Source organism: Microcaecilia unicolor, chromosome 2, assembly GCF_901765095.1.
Source record: "Microcaecilia unicolor chromosome 2, aMicUni1.1, whole genome shotgun sequence".
NCBI classification, from domain to species: Eukaryota; Metazoa; Chordata; class Amphibia; order Gymnophiona; family Siphonopidae; genus Microcaecilia; species Microcaecilia unicolor.
In genome coordinates, this window is record NC_044032.1 from 543,993,093 (window position 1) to 544,007,847 (window position 14,755).

General features: G+C 41.0%; 1 protein-coding gene across 2 annotated transcripts in view; it reads left to right on the plus strand.

Moving 5' to 3' along the window:
- The window catches only part of SLC30A9 (solute carrier family 30 member 9), a 257,679-nt gene extending 243,145 nt beyond the window's left edge, over positions 1-14,534 (plus strand). For both annotated transcript variants that reach the window (XM_030191340.1, XM_030191341.1), the window contains 2 exons: positions 431-544; positions 12,019-14,534. In XM_030191340.1, the coding sequence (XP_030047200.1) occupies positions 431-544; positions 12,019-12,063 (159 nt within the window). In that variant the 3' untranslated portion in view covers positions 12,064-14,534. The remainder of the gene's footprint in view (positions 1-430; positions 545-12,018) is intronic.
- The last annotated feature ends 221 nt before the right edge of the window (positions 14,535-14,755 follow it).

Here is a 14,755-nt window from a genome sequence, read left to right on the forward strand (position 1 = left end):
ATCCTTAAAGAGCCAGAGCGGTGGTTGGGAGTATAAGGAAGAGAGATCAGATATTGGAGAGAGGCATTTGGGGGAGGGCTGTAAACTAATGCATGATCTTTTTAAGATGTATCCCAGTGCTCCCAGGCAATATAAATCACATAGCTTGCAAGGTTAACTGCAAGGTGTGTTAGTCATTCTTGTGGTATATGAATAAACTGAGGTCACAAGCTGGCAACTCCCACAGAAAATTAAGATGTGGTAAAAGCCAATCTTTTACCACACCTTAAAAATTACCCCATTAAATGTGTCCATTTTGAAAATAAAATTCCTTTCTAGTTAAGAATATGGATTCCTGTTTGTGTATGTGATCTATCTCTGACCACAAAAAGTAATGTTTTGTTCTTTTCCCTTCACCTACCATTCAAAATTAGATTTGTTTTCTTTCCAGGAAATCCTGCAAGTGAAGACACCTGAGGATTTGGAAGTTTTTATGCTGAAGCATGGAGAGAACATCATTGACACGCTGGGAGCGGAAGTGGATAGGCTTGAGAGGGAACTAAAGGTGAGATTCCATTGACATCACTTCTGATTTTCGAGGAAAGTAGTTTGTCTTCAGTTGAAGCCACTGGCACATGATAGAAACAAAATCTATCCTTTTGCCTCATTCTAGCTCTGTTCACATCTGACCTTTGCTATTGTAGTAGTCTGAGGAAAAATGAAAGTTCTAAGGTTAAAGTGACAGCATTTATTTTCCACAAGCTGTAATTTGTATTGAATAACCACATTATATTTAATAACCACATTTGTCTTCTGGGTTGAAGACGCTTGAATTTCTAAAGCTTCAGTTTTCTACTAGGCAATATTAGAGTGAACGCCAACTTGGAAACCCAGTTTCTAAATTTGAATAGTCACTTCTGCACCTTCCGTTTTCCTAGAGCTGTCTTCAGAAGTAATGATGTTCCAGTCCCTCAAACACCTGGTCCACGAATCAAGAGAGTGGACCTTATCTTAGTGACCACAATTCCTCTTAGAACTAGGAGATCACTGGGCAACAAGCCTCTTTCTTCTATGTTTGTGCAGCGCTGTGTACGCCTTGTAGCGCTTTAGAAATGCTAAATAGTAGTAGTAGTAGCCCTGGAGCAGGTATCATGGGACCTTTCAGCTTAGTAAGCAGTGGAGTCCCAATGACAGGAAAGCCCAGACTCCAAGATTGTTTCAGATTGCTCCACCACTGCCACACAGTTACTAACCTAATCAGGAATTGCTTGCATGGGGGAGAGGAAAGGGCATACAAGACTTGGGGCTTATTGATTTTTCTGCCTTGAATTAATGCAACTCTTCCTTGCCTCAGTCACCTTCAGACTTACTTCCAAGTTTATTCCTGCTCTCAGGACTCAAAGCAAAATATAACTGACTTTCACACTTCAAAATGCATAGAAGAGAGTAACATACACAGTGCGGAGTTCAACCCTAACCACCTTACCAGGCAGACTAGATAGGCCATACTGGTGTTTATTTATCTGCTGGCATTTGCTGTGGGTGGAAGATTGAGAGGATGACATGGTCTCAGAGAAATAGACCCTGATCATTTTTTTTTTGCCTTTCTACATAGTGAAGGGAAGGAAAGCCAGGTAAATCAAGTGGATTAGCCTCTATTGAAAAAAAAGTGTACTGGGCTTGATGGACCTTTAGCCTGACCCAGTGTGGCTGTTCTTATGAAGAAAATTGCTGAAAAGAGCGAGCATCTTAAACTTTCAACACTATCTTGGACGTCCCAAATGCTCTGCTGCTTCCTTTCTTAAAACATTACAGTGCCTTAGATTTTGTTGTCTTGAATCCTCCTCAGAGGAAGAATTCTCCGGTGGTCTACTCTGCCTGTCACTGCCCACCTTCTGGTTTTTAGATTTACCTCAGGATGGTAGTTGGCGTTTCATAATAAATGTATAACTGTTGGCAATTAGGTACATGAATGCTAGTATTCTATAAACTGCATGCTTAACTGCTTGACCTGCCCATGCCCCTCCTTGAATTTGCACACTCTGGATTTAGAGTGTAAAACTTATACAATAGCGACTAAGGGCACTTATCACCAATTAAGGCTAGTAGCTCTATAGAAATAAGTAGTAGTAGTAACCTATTGTTGCATGTTAACACCAATTAGCTCATTATTAAATTAAGGTACATGTGTAACTGACCTTATTCTATAACTTGCTTATGCCAATTTGAGCATGCAACTTCATAGAAATAAGGGGTTAATGTCTGAGGCCTTCTAATGCCTTTTTAAAAAATAAGATAGTGCTTTGTTTTTTAAAAAAAAAACTCACCTCTGGCGTTGCCAGCGGGCCGCAACCGCCCCTGCACTGCCGTCCACCAGCCGCTGACGAGACTCGCCGATGCCAATTCCCGTCTGCTGACTGGAGCCCACCTCTTAACACTGATCATCTGCCGAGCCCACCTCCGGCACTGCCGAACAAGCTGTCGGCACTGAAAACTGTGAGAGGTGTTGGCCGGCGAGGACGGAGCGGAGCATCACACAAATTGATCAGCAGGGCGTTAGGAGGCTAAGAAAGAGCGGCAGCATGCGGGCAAAAGATACTGCTTATCCAACAAAAACAGCATTAAACAGTACCTGTTACGGACGGACTGACAGAAAAAACCGACAACGTGGATGCAGCGGTTCACGGGTTTGCTTGCTGTGTACTGAGTGAATGCTAATGACGGCTACGAGAGGGAGTGAAACAGAGATTGATTAGGTGTCTTCATTGCCTGCAGTGGACTGCAGTACTTGCCACTGTACTTGATTGCAGTACCTGCCTGCAGTACTTTTCACGGATGGACCGACAGTAAAAAAAAAACGACAATGTGGATGCAGCGGTTCACGGGTTTGCTGATGATGAACGACAGAGCCCTGCGCAGCTTGTTGCTGATGAACCACAAAGCCCTATGCCCAGGACAACACCCCAGAGCATCGGACAGTGAGTACCCTATGTGACGAACGGCAGAGCTCCACGCAGCTTGTTGTTGATGAACCACAGAGCCCTATGCCCAGGACTACACTCCAGAGCATCTGATTGTGAGTACTCTACTTATCCCAAACTGACACCAAAATGAACACAATCAAAATACTCCTAGTCATCTACTCCCTTTCATTGATCCATCTAACACTATCCATCCCACTTTACAGAAAATATCATACCCATCCTACAAAATCACCAAAAACTGATCAAATACTCCACACTTCACCAAACTGACACCCACCAAATTAAAGGAAGACCATCTAAATGTGGACTACATCAACAAAACGGAAGGAAAGATCACAACAAACACAAACCATCCAAGGAACGACAACTAAAAAAAAATCCACATATCAAACCTACCAGCCCCATACCAAAATATCCAAGTGGGTTACATTAATGCTAGGTCCGTAGTCAACAAAACAACGACAATATCAGACTGGATCAGCTTAGAAAACCTCAATCATATCTTCATCACTGAAACAAGGATACATGATCAAAAGGACCCCATAATCCTCAAACTATGTCCTCCAGGCTACAAAATCACTCACTGGACCAGATTGGGAAAGCGAGGTGGAGGCTTAGCACTAATTTACCGAACCCAATTCACCACCGAAATCACTGCCGAATTTATAACACGCTAACTAGAAATTGCTTCATTCAGAATTCATAACAAATCCCTGATCGATCACCTGAACTGTGTCCTATTTTACAGACCGCCCGGTAACTGGAACGAAAGCCAGCCTATCTTCATGGACTTCATCTCAAATACTTGTGTAAACAACTCCAATACACTAATAATAGGTGACATAAACCTCCACCTAGAAGACCCCGACTCCACCAACGCACGTGAATGCAAAGACTTCCTACAATCCAGGGAGCAAAAATGGCCTCACATGCAAGCTACCCACACCCTAGATCTCATATCATGCAAACTGTCCACGGATCTTAACCTACTAATAACCAATATCAAATACATAGTAACATAGTAACATAGTAGATGACGGCAGAAAAAGACCTGCATGGTCCATCCAGTCTGCCCAACAAGATAAACTCATATGTGTATACCTTACCTTGATTTGTACCTGCCTTTTTCAGGGCACAGACCGTACAAGTCTGCCCAGCAGTATTTCCCGCCTCCCAACCACCAGTCCCGCCTCCCATCACCGGCTCTGGCACAGACCATATAAGTCTGCCCTCAACTATCCTCGCCTCCCAACCACCAACCTCTCTTCCCCCACCTGCTCCGCCACCCAATTTTGGCTAAGCTTCTGAGGATCCATTCCTACTGCACAGGATTCCTTTATGCATATCCCACGCATGTTTGAATTCCGTTACCGTTTTCATCTCCACCACCTCCCGCGGGAGGGCATTCCAAGCATCCACCACCCTCTCCGTGAAAAAATACTTCCTGACATCTTTTTTGAGTCTGCCCCCCTTCAATCTCATTTAATGTCCTCTCGTTCTACCGCCTTCCCATCTCCGGAAAAGATTTTTTTTGCGGATTAATACCTTTCAAGTATTTGAACGTCTATCATATCACCCCTGTTCCTCCTTTCCTCCAGGGTATACATGTTCAGGTCAGCAAGTCTTTGCTCATACGTCTTAGAACGCAAATCCCATACCATTCTCGTAGCTTTTCTTTGCACCGCTTCCATTTTTTTAACATCCTTCGCAAGGTATTGCCTCCAAAACTGAACACAATACTCCAGGTGGGGCCTCATCAACGACTTGTACAGGGGCATCAACACTTCCTTTCTTCTGCAGATCACACCTCTCTCTATACAGCCTAGTAACCTTCTCGCTACGGCCACCGCCTTGTCACACTGTTTCGCCTTCAGATCCTCGGATACTATCACCTCAAGATCCCTCTCCCCCTCAGTACCTATCAGACTCTCACCGCCTAACACATAAGTCTCTCGTGGGTTTCTACTCCCTAAATGCATTTGCATTTCTTCGCATTGAATTTTAATTGCCAAACCTTAGACCATTCTTCTAGCTTCCTCAGATCCCTTTTCATGCTTTCCACTCCCTCCCGGGTGTCCACTCTGTTGCAAATCTTAGTATCATCGGCAAATAGGCAAACTTTACCTTCTAACCCTTCGGCAATGTCACTCACAAATATATTGAACAGAATCGGCCCCAGCACCGATCCCTGAGGCACTCCACTACTCACCTTTCCTTCCTCTGAGCGAACTCCATTTACCACCACCCTCTGTCGTCTGTCCATCAACCAGTTCCTAATCCCGTTCACCACTTCGGGACCTATCTTCAGCCCATCTAGTTTATTTAAGAGCCTCCTGTGGGGAACCGTGTCAAAAGCTTTGCTAAAATCTAAGTAGATTACGTCTATAGCACGTCGATGATTCAGTTCTCCAGTTACCCAATCAAAGAATTCAATGAGATTCGTTTGGCACGATTTCCCTCTGGTAAAACCATGTTGTCTTGGATCTTGCAACTTGTTGGCTTCTAGGAAATTCACTATCCTTTCCTTCAGCATGGCTTCCATTACTTTTCCAATAACCGAAGTGAGGCTTACTGGCCTGTAGTTTCCAGCTTCTTCCCTATCACCACTTTTGTGAAGAGGTACCACCTCCGCCGTTCTCCAGTCCCTCGGAACCTCTCCCGTCTCCAAGGATTTATTAAACAAATCTTTAAGGGGACCCGCCAGAACCTCTCTGAGCTCCCTCAATATTCTGGGGTGGATCCCGTCCGGTCCCATGGCTTTGTCCACCTTTAGCTTTCGCGGTCCTTCTCCAGGATTTTCTTCAGTGAAAACAGAACAAAAGTATCTATTTAGCAAATTGGCTTTTTCTTCATCATTATCTACATAGCGGTTCGCTGTATCTTTTAGTCTCACAATTCCCTTTTTAGTTATTCTTCTTTCACTAATATACCTGAAGAAATTTTTGTCGCCCCTCCTTACATTTCAAATGGTCAGAAACACCGTGGACCGACCACTACAAAATGAACCTATCTCTAGACTGGCGGAAAAAGGGATTAAACCATACACCAGAACATACAACCTACACTACGATAGGGCAAATAGACCCACAAACATTCTGGCAAATGATATACGACAACGAATGGTCAACATGAACGGACTCCATACATTATCTCAATCACTGGGAGGATAGATGTAGAAGCGTACTAAACGAAATAGCACCCTTAAAGACAAGAACATCAAGAAGACAAAACTCAATACCATGGTTCAATGACGAACTAAAAAAACTCAAAACACAAATCAGGAAACTTGAATGAGCATGGAAAAAAATAAAAGATGAACATACACTCAAAGCATGGAAACAAATACATAGAAAATACAAATATGCAATAAGACAAACCAAAAGGTTATACTACAAAACTAAAATAGGACCAGGTTACAAAGATCTGAAGAAACCATTCCAACTCGTAAATAAGTTACTAGACACCACCCCCATCACCACAACCAATACAGACATCCCACCCGCAGACAAACTTCTATCTACTTTAACGAAAAAATATTAAAATTACACAGCACACTTCCTCAGAACAACTCCAGCATTGAAAACTTCATCAACGATTTAGACCTAATCCATGGTGGATACCTAGCTGACCACATCTGGACAACATTTACCCTCCTCACCATTGAATCAGTTACACAAGCGACTCATAGGTTCGCCAACTCCCACTGCAAACTGGATACGTGTCCCAGCCACTTCATAGCAGACCTCACATCCCACTTTAACTTCATGCTACAACAAGGTCTCTTCCCTGAAGAACATGGTAACATCCTACTCACCCCAATACCAAAAGACATGAAGAAAAATACAAGCGACCTCAACAACTATCGCCCAGTTGCGTCTATCCCACTAGTGGTGAAACTGATGGAAAGCCTGGTAACCAAACAGCTTATAGAATACATGGACAATTTTTCAATACTACACGACTCACAATCAGGATTCCGCCCCCACCACAGTACTGAAACTGTCCTGGTCACTCTCCTGGCAGGAAATTCAAGCAGGAAATAGCCACAGGTAAAAGCATACTCCTACTCCAATTCGACATGGTAAACCACAGTATACTACTAAGACTCCATGGCCACTTAGGGATTGATGGAAACGTACTCAATTGGATCAAGGGTTTTCTAACCAGTAGAACATACCAAGTAAAATCAAAATCAAACATATCACCACCTTGGAAAGCAGCCTGCGGAGTACCCCAAGGATCACCATTATCACCAATACTCTTCAATATAATGATGATCCCCCTAGCAAAATACCTATCCAATCGAGGCCGCAACCTGTTCATCTATGCAGATGACGTTACAATCTATATCCCCTTCAAACATGACTTAACAGAAATAACTAATGAAATCAATGCCGGCCTAAACATCATGGACTCCTGGGCAAACTCATTCCAACTGAAACTTAACACTGAAAAAATACACTGCCTCATCCTCTCATCTCAACATAACAAGAACAAACCCACAACCATAAACATCCCAGGACACACCCTTCCTACCTCAGACAGCCTAAAAATACTCGGAGTCACAATCGACCACAACCTTACCCTTGAGAGCCAAGTAAACTCCGTAATAAAGAAAACGTTCTACTCAATGTGGAAACAAACGATTAAAGCCTTTCTTCCCGAGAGAAATTTTTCGAAACCTAATACAATCAATGGTCCTAAGTCATGCAGATTACTGCAACGGAATCTACGCGGGATGCAAAGATCAACTCACAAAAAAACTCCAGACCGCCCAAAACACAGCAGCCAGGCTGATATTTGGTAAAACACGATTCGAAAGTGCCAAACCCCTCCGAGAAAAGCTGCACTGGCTCCCAATCAAAGAAAGGATCACCTTCAAAATCTGCACCCTGGTCCACAAAGTTATCTACGGCATAGTCCCAGGATACATGATAGACCTTATAGATCTACCAGCCAGAAACAGAATCCAATCATCACGATCATACCTAAACCTACACTACCCTAATTGCAAAGGACTTAAATACAAAACAATTTACGCATCCTACTTCTCCTACATAAGTGCACAACTATGGAATGCACTCCCAAAAGCTGTGAAAACAATCCATCACCATTTATACTTCAGGAAATCACTAAAAACCAACCTCTTCAAAAAGGCTTACCCCACCAACCCACCGTAAATCCCCAAACCCAGCAACACAGCATAACCAATGATCTTCCTGGACAATATATAATCTACATTCCCTTCGACCCTCTTGTTGCCTGATACACACCTACCTCATCAGACCACAATACAATCTGTATTTGTTATCAACCGAATCGGCGAATGCCATTACGGTACTATGTAAGCCACATTGAGCCTGCAAATAGGTGGGAAATTGTGAGGTACAAATGTAACAAATAAATAAAGAAAGAAAAAGCCCAAGTGATTGTACTATGACAGACATGGAGCATCAAAAATTGAAAACTGATTAGGTTAGGCAGATATTTTTGACCTCATATTCTCTAAGTGATGAGGGATATGTATCCTAATTCATAATATGAGACCTTGTGGTGCAATCAATAGGTTATTTGCCTATTGTGCCAAAACCTGAGTTTGAATCCCACATTCAGCCATCCATCCACCTTGTCAGTAAATGAGTACCCTGTTTTAGCTGGAGGTAAAGATGATGGGGAAGGCAATGGCAAATCTCCTTGCTAATAGTCTACCAAGAAACCATCATGCAGGGGTGGCTTCCATAAGTCATTCACAACTTGGGCACTTGTGTATAGGGACTACCTTTATTTCTTTATTATAAATCATAAGGCTCTTCTCCTCATCACTAAAGTGGTTAGTCCAAGGGTGGTTAGGTTTTGCTGTCATGTTACATTTGTTCTACGCAATTTGTTCATGGTAGTGTTTATGGACCGAACTTGAGCCAGTCCTTATTCTGTGGTACATTCAATGACCAGGTGGTTAATTTTCCTGGTCTGTTTTGTATTTTGGGAGAAGATTTGGACTTTTGCCTACAAAACAAGTGTATGTCTATGCCTTTTAATAACAGTTGTAACCCTGGTCTTTCGGTCTCACTGTTAACTTGTGGGCTTATGACATTTGGCATCATCAAAAACCGCTAATGTAGAAATTACACATTACTAGATTCAACACGTATAGCAGCATAGATTTTTTTCTTCAGATCATGAATTTAGTACAGTGGCATCCTCAATTGCACTATCTCTGACCATAATCCAGTTGCTGTTACTGTGCCATGGGCCACCCACCTGTCCCAAGATCATAGAGATTTAAGCCGAGGTAGAGCCGAATTTAGAAAAGTAATAAGACTAACATATTTCAGTGCCCACGCTCTAATCAAGATTATTCCTCCACATTGCTCTAGGAAAAAACTCTTAAGGCGGTTGCAAAAGGACATATTGCTCTTGTTCATAGGCTTAAATCTAGATTGCAGTATCTCTGTCCAGCTCTCTTTGGGAGTTGTTTACTAAAGCTTAGCTTGAGTTATCTACAGCAGGGCCCATAGGAATAAATGGGTCCTGCTGCAGATAACGCAAGCTAAGCTTTAGTAAACAGGGGGGTTTGTTTATGAAGTATGAGAACAAGCATTCTTGCTCTGATAAAATGTATAAAGCACTGTATACTGCCGGGAAACTGAAGCTGCAGCAGGTAGATGTGACTGAAAGGTCTTTTCACTGTTCTTGCTGTGTCTGTGAACATAGCAAGAAGTCTGCAACCTTACTTGCTAGTTTTAAAGAAAGGATAGCAAACAATCATGATAAATGGCGTGAAGAATGTATCTGGTGAGTTACCTAGAACTTTTGAAGCCATTTTGCACGGAATTTGGGCCTTCCAGCAGCTCTGTTGTCAGGAGGATGCTTGCCCCCTTTCTCAGATTAAAGCTGCATTGGACTGGATGTCACATCCTTCCGTAACCCATCAGGAGGCAGGACAGTTGGGAGTCCCTAGTTCAATGTTTCAAGTTAAACTGAACATCAGAAAACTAAACAAAAAATCAGCTTATGAGAACAAATAATGCACTACTCAATTAAATAATATCACCTTATATATAAAGTAAAAATAAAATTAATGAGTAGTAATTAGTGAATAAATTGTTAGCCCTCAGTTTTGATCCTGGCACCAGCAGAGCAATATCAATGACTATTAACCTGATTAGGGACAATCATTGGTGCTCATATCAACATCAACGGGTTGTACACTTAAACGTGAACAAAATGATATAAAAGTGAAATGTAGTGTAACAAACCAATCAATATTAAGGCAAAAAGTTAACCAATCTCAAAAACCAAAAAACAGATTGCACACGGCACTTGGCAGATAAATTCTCTATAAACCTGTCCCTTCAATCTCTTTCCCAAAAGGTACTTAGCTGATAAGAGATTAAAGGGAAAGGTTTCCAGAGGATTTATTTGCCAAGGGCCGTATATAATCTGTTTTTGAGATCGGTCAGTTTTTTGACTTAATAGTGACTGGTTTGTTACACATTTCATTTTTATATCACTTTGTTTACATTTAAGTGTACAGCCTAGCCTGTTGATATTAATAAGAGTTCTAATGATTGCCCCTAGGAAATACATAATGAATGTAAAGCGCTGATAAGGAAAGCAAAGAGAGACTTTGGAAAGAGGTACATTTGAAGCAAGAAACCGGTAAAAGAATCAGCTGGGCCACTAGATGATCGAGGGGTAAAAGGAGCACTCATAGAGGGCAAGGCCATACGATGAATAGACCTTATGGACAACTGACCAGATTGAATCTAACATAATTTCTTGTAGTTAGCACAGAGGTTGTAAAGCAATAGGCCTCACAGTAAGCTCACCTTCTTGAAACCAGCCCTTGCCACACTATCCTCAGGCTGCTTTTAGCCAAATTTCAGAGATCCTGTGAAATGGTCAACATCAGAACTCTCCACTGCTGCCCCTCTGGCAAACTTTTGTTCATAACCAGGAACTAATAACTGTGCCCTCATGAATAATAGTGCCAGCTGCCACTTCTCCGCATTACCAGAGGGACAACATCAAACTCCCTCTCTCTGCACAGCCGCTAACATAACACACAGTCCCAGGAGGGTCATAGACCTACTAGACTAGGTGATGCCTTACCCTTATACAAGGGTCTCTTCCCTGCTCCCTTGTACCACAGAGCCACCTGACCTCAGTGAGGGTTGTGCATATACCACAATGGTAGTTTGCCAAAGGGGTGGCACGTCAGGCTTTGGTTGGGGGGGGGGGGGTCAAGGAACCCCCACCCCCCCCAACTTCTCCTTAAGCTGTGGCATGCCCAGCAAAGAAGAAAATTTAGAAGAAAAAGGGTAAGCAGAATTTACAGAGCTGCAAACGCACATGTTCTACTCTGACTCCATCATGGCCCCCATTTCTAAGATAGGAAGTTTCTTTTTTTTTTTTTTTAACTTCAATACTGTTGTAATAGTGATTGCCCTCAATTGGCAATCACTGTATGATATTGATTCCTAAATAAATTAGGTACCAGAGAGTGCGGGTTTTTTTTTTTATACAATAATTCAGGTAGGTTAAGAAGTAAAATGTTAACTAGCTATATTCAAGGTAGAACAGAACTATTTGGAGGATACTATAGGTGCTTTTTATTACTGGGATCTTTAATTGGTATCAAGAAAGGAGAAATCATGACTTTTTCATTTGGTATGAGTCATTACTTTCGGAAGATGAAAGGGTATGAGGGAACCTAATAGGCTTCAGTGTATGAAGGGGAAGTAGCCCTCATATGGAAAGTTGGGGACTACATGGGTGTCTGCAATGGGAAAGGTAAAAGCAGAGACTACTACCTGCAGCCCTTTTTAAGGCACATCCAGAGTTTTAATCTTTTTATTTTTCTTCAAATGAAGATTTATACATTCACAAATAACTTTGAAAATAATTTTAAAATAAATGTTTTTCAGAGTTATGTGGTCTGTTATCCATTAGTTGTTAGTATGTCAAATTTTGTACCTGCTACTCAGCACTTATAAATGCACAGTTCACAAAAAAATTGCTTACACTTATTATGCTTTTGGTCTTGTTACAGCAACGTAATCCAGAGGTGCGGCATGTGGACTTGGAGATATTGTAGCAGTGGCATTTAGGAAATGAAGAAATCCAATGGGTTGACTTTTTTTTTTTTTTTTTGTCCAATGGTACAGCTACTAGACAACCTTTAGCCAATGTCCTCATCTCTATGCATGCTTTCAAGCACATTCTATAACCAGCCTGAATTCTCGAGTAGCTCATCTGTGTTTGGAGCTGGCTTAGTCTCCAGAACACCATTTGGACAGCTAGTTGTAAGCTGATTTATGTATGAAACTGATGAAAGTGGTATTTATTTAAAGCGCTGCCTCTTTGAAGTTAAATTATTTAATGTAAAATATTCTTAAAATTGAAAAGTCAGTTTGTGAAATGAGATGTTTGGCCTTTGTGTGTCCTTGCTCTGACTTTTTAAACCATCATCTGTTAAGTGTATGAATTGAAATCACATCTTTTTTTGTAATCGCACTTCATAGTCATTGAAAACTGATTGTGAAACAGTCATAATTTGCCTAGGAATGTACTGGTAATTTTCTGATATCAGCAAGGTGGACATATTGAATAATTTGCTTTCATTAATAACTATTTTTAAGCAGTTCTAACTAGAAATCTTAGGTTGGACCTGGAGGTCATAATTCACTTGTGAAATCTCATCAGTTTATTTTCATACAGCTGCTTTAACAGTGCAAAGAAACGGGATTTCTTTTTATTATTTTTTACCTGTTTAATCCCTTTGTAAATATAACAGATAATTCAGAGGTTTTTTTTTGCTTTCATGTCAGTTTTTTCTGTTTTTAACTTTATCATATTGGCAGATGGTGATGAGGATTTTTTTTTTTTTTGCAGTTTTGACTCCATTAGAACTTTCTGGAATGTAGCACCTACTCAATATACAGTTGATGGCTCTTGCCAGAGAGGAATCACTCTAATGACTTTGTCCAAGTGTTTTGTGCCCTGACACATGTGATTATTGACCTCACTTTGAAGGATGTCACTATTTCTGTAGGATAACATCTTGAATGTTAAACTACTGTACTACATGATAAGAAAGTGTCAGTGCATCATCATGTTAACTTTTTGCAAAATTCCCTTGACTTGGATTGCTTTCCTTTTTTTTGTGATTGCCTTAATTTGTAGCTTAATTTACTAGTATTATGCATTTTTGAGAGCTGCTAAATTAGTTTTCCCAAATCTATTTCTTTTCTTATTAAAGGGCAATATGCAGAATGTGTAGATATTTTAAAATAGTCTGTAGAAATTATGGAATGGATTTATCATTTTAGAAATATCGGAGAAAATATATTTTTAATTTATTAACACTTGCTCTGTGTAACTCCAACTTATAGATAAGTTCACTTTTTCAGATGGACGCTGAACTTAGAAAGTAAATTTATTCTACAAAAATCTTTTTTTTTTTTTTTTTGGATCTTAGTTATGTTGAACTAGAGTTCTGGAGCTCTACTATTTAGTGAAAATGTGGAACTCAAGTATTGTACATGACTCTTGGTAAATCTAAGCAGGCTTTAAAAAAAAACTGTCTCCTTTGCTAACAAACAATCATGTAAATGTTGAAACTGAAATCCTGTACTGTAATTTTAGTAAAGTCCCTTGACTCCATATTTCCATTTGCTTCCTCCATTCTACTCCCTCTTACTCACCAAGCAGTAAGAGCCTAGCTTCAAGCCTCTTCCCTTGAGCCCCCTCAGTCCTCTCCCCCAATATACTACTATCACTGTTATTCCACTCTCCCCTTCACCCTCTATGCCCCTTCTACCTTGTTTCCCCACCATCACGGTATATTCTTCTCCCAGGTTGGGAGTCTCTTCATCCCTTACCTTAATTATTCTCTCTAAAATGGTTTCTGCTTTCAACTCCTATTTATCGTAGCTGGAACCCTGGCCAGCTCCTTTATTTAAGAATTTAGCTCAATATCTCTAACAATTCATTAGACAAATTGTTGATTGTCAAATTCTTCTAACATGCCCATGCAGTCTCAGGATTTCTGATTCTGTCCTTGACTGGTTCAGATCCTATCTTGCTGACCACATTTTTCAGGTACAACATTGCCAAGGTTCCTCCTAAACTGTTAGTTGCAGTGTATTGCAAGGCTCCATCCTAGCACCAACCCACTTCAATATTTTCTTGGCCCCTCTCATACTCTTCATCCAGTTGCAGGGCTGTAGTCCCTGTTGCTGTGCAGATAATGTCCAGATTTTCTACACACTTCTTTTCTGTTCTTTTCACACTTCGACCCTCAACTTCTGTCTCCTTGCAGTCTCTTCCTGCCTGAAAGAAAATGTGTTCCTCAATATCTCTAAATGCGAAGCTGTTTACTTTCCTGATCTCTGTTCTCCCACTCTCTATCCTTCCAGTGAGGCCCACCTCATTCCCCTTCGTGTAAATATTTGTATCTTAGATGTTAACTTTGACTCTAAGCAGTCTTTCAAACCCCAAATTGGTTTTGTTGTGAGTGGTGACCCCCAAGGTGGACCCTAGCATCAGGTAACTGATTCAGATTATTCTTTCCAATGTGCATCACCTTGCATTTGTCCACATGAAATTTCATGTGCCATTTGGATGCCCAGCCTTCCATTTCCCTAAGGTCTTCCTGCAATATTTCACAGTCTGCATGCGTTTTAACAACCTTGAATAGTTTTGTATCTGCAAATTTGATTACCTCACTCATCGTTCTGATTTCCATATCATTTATATATATGTTAAGTAGCACCGGTCCCAGTACA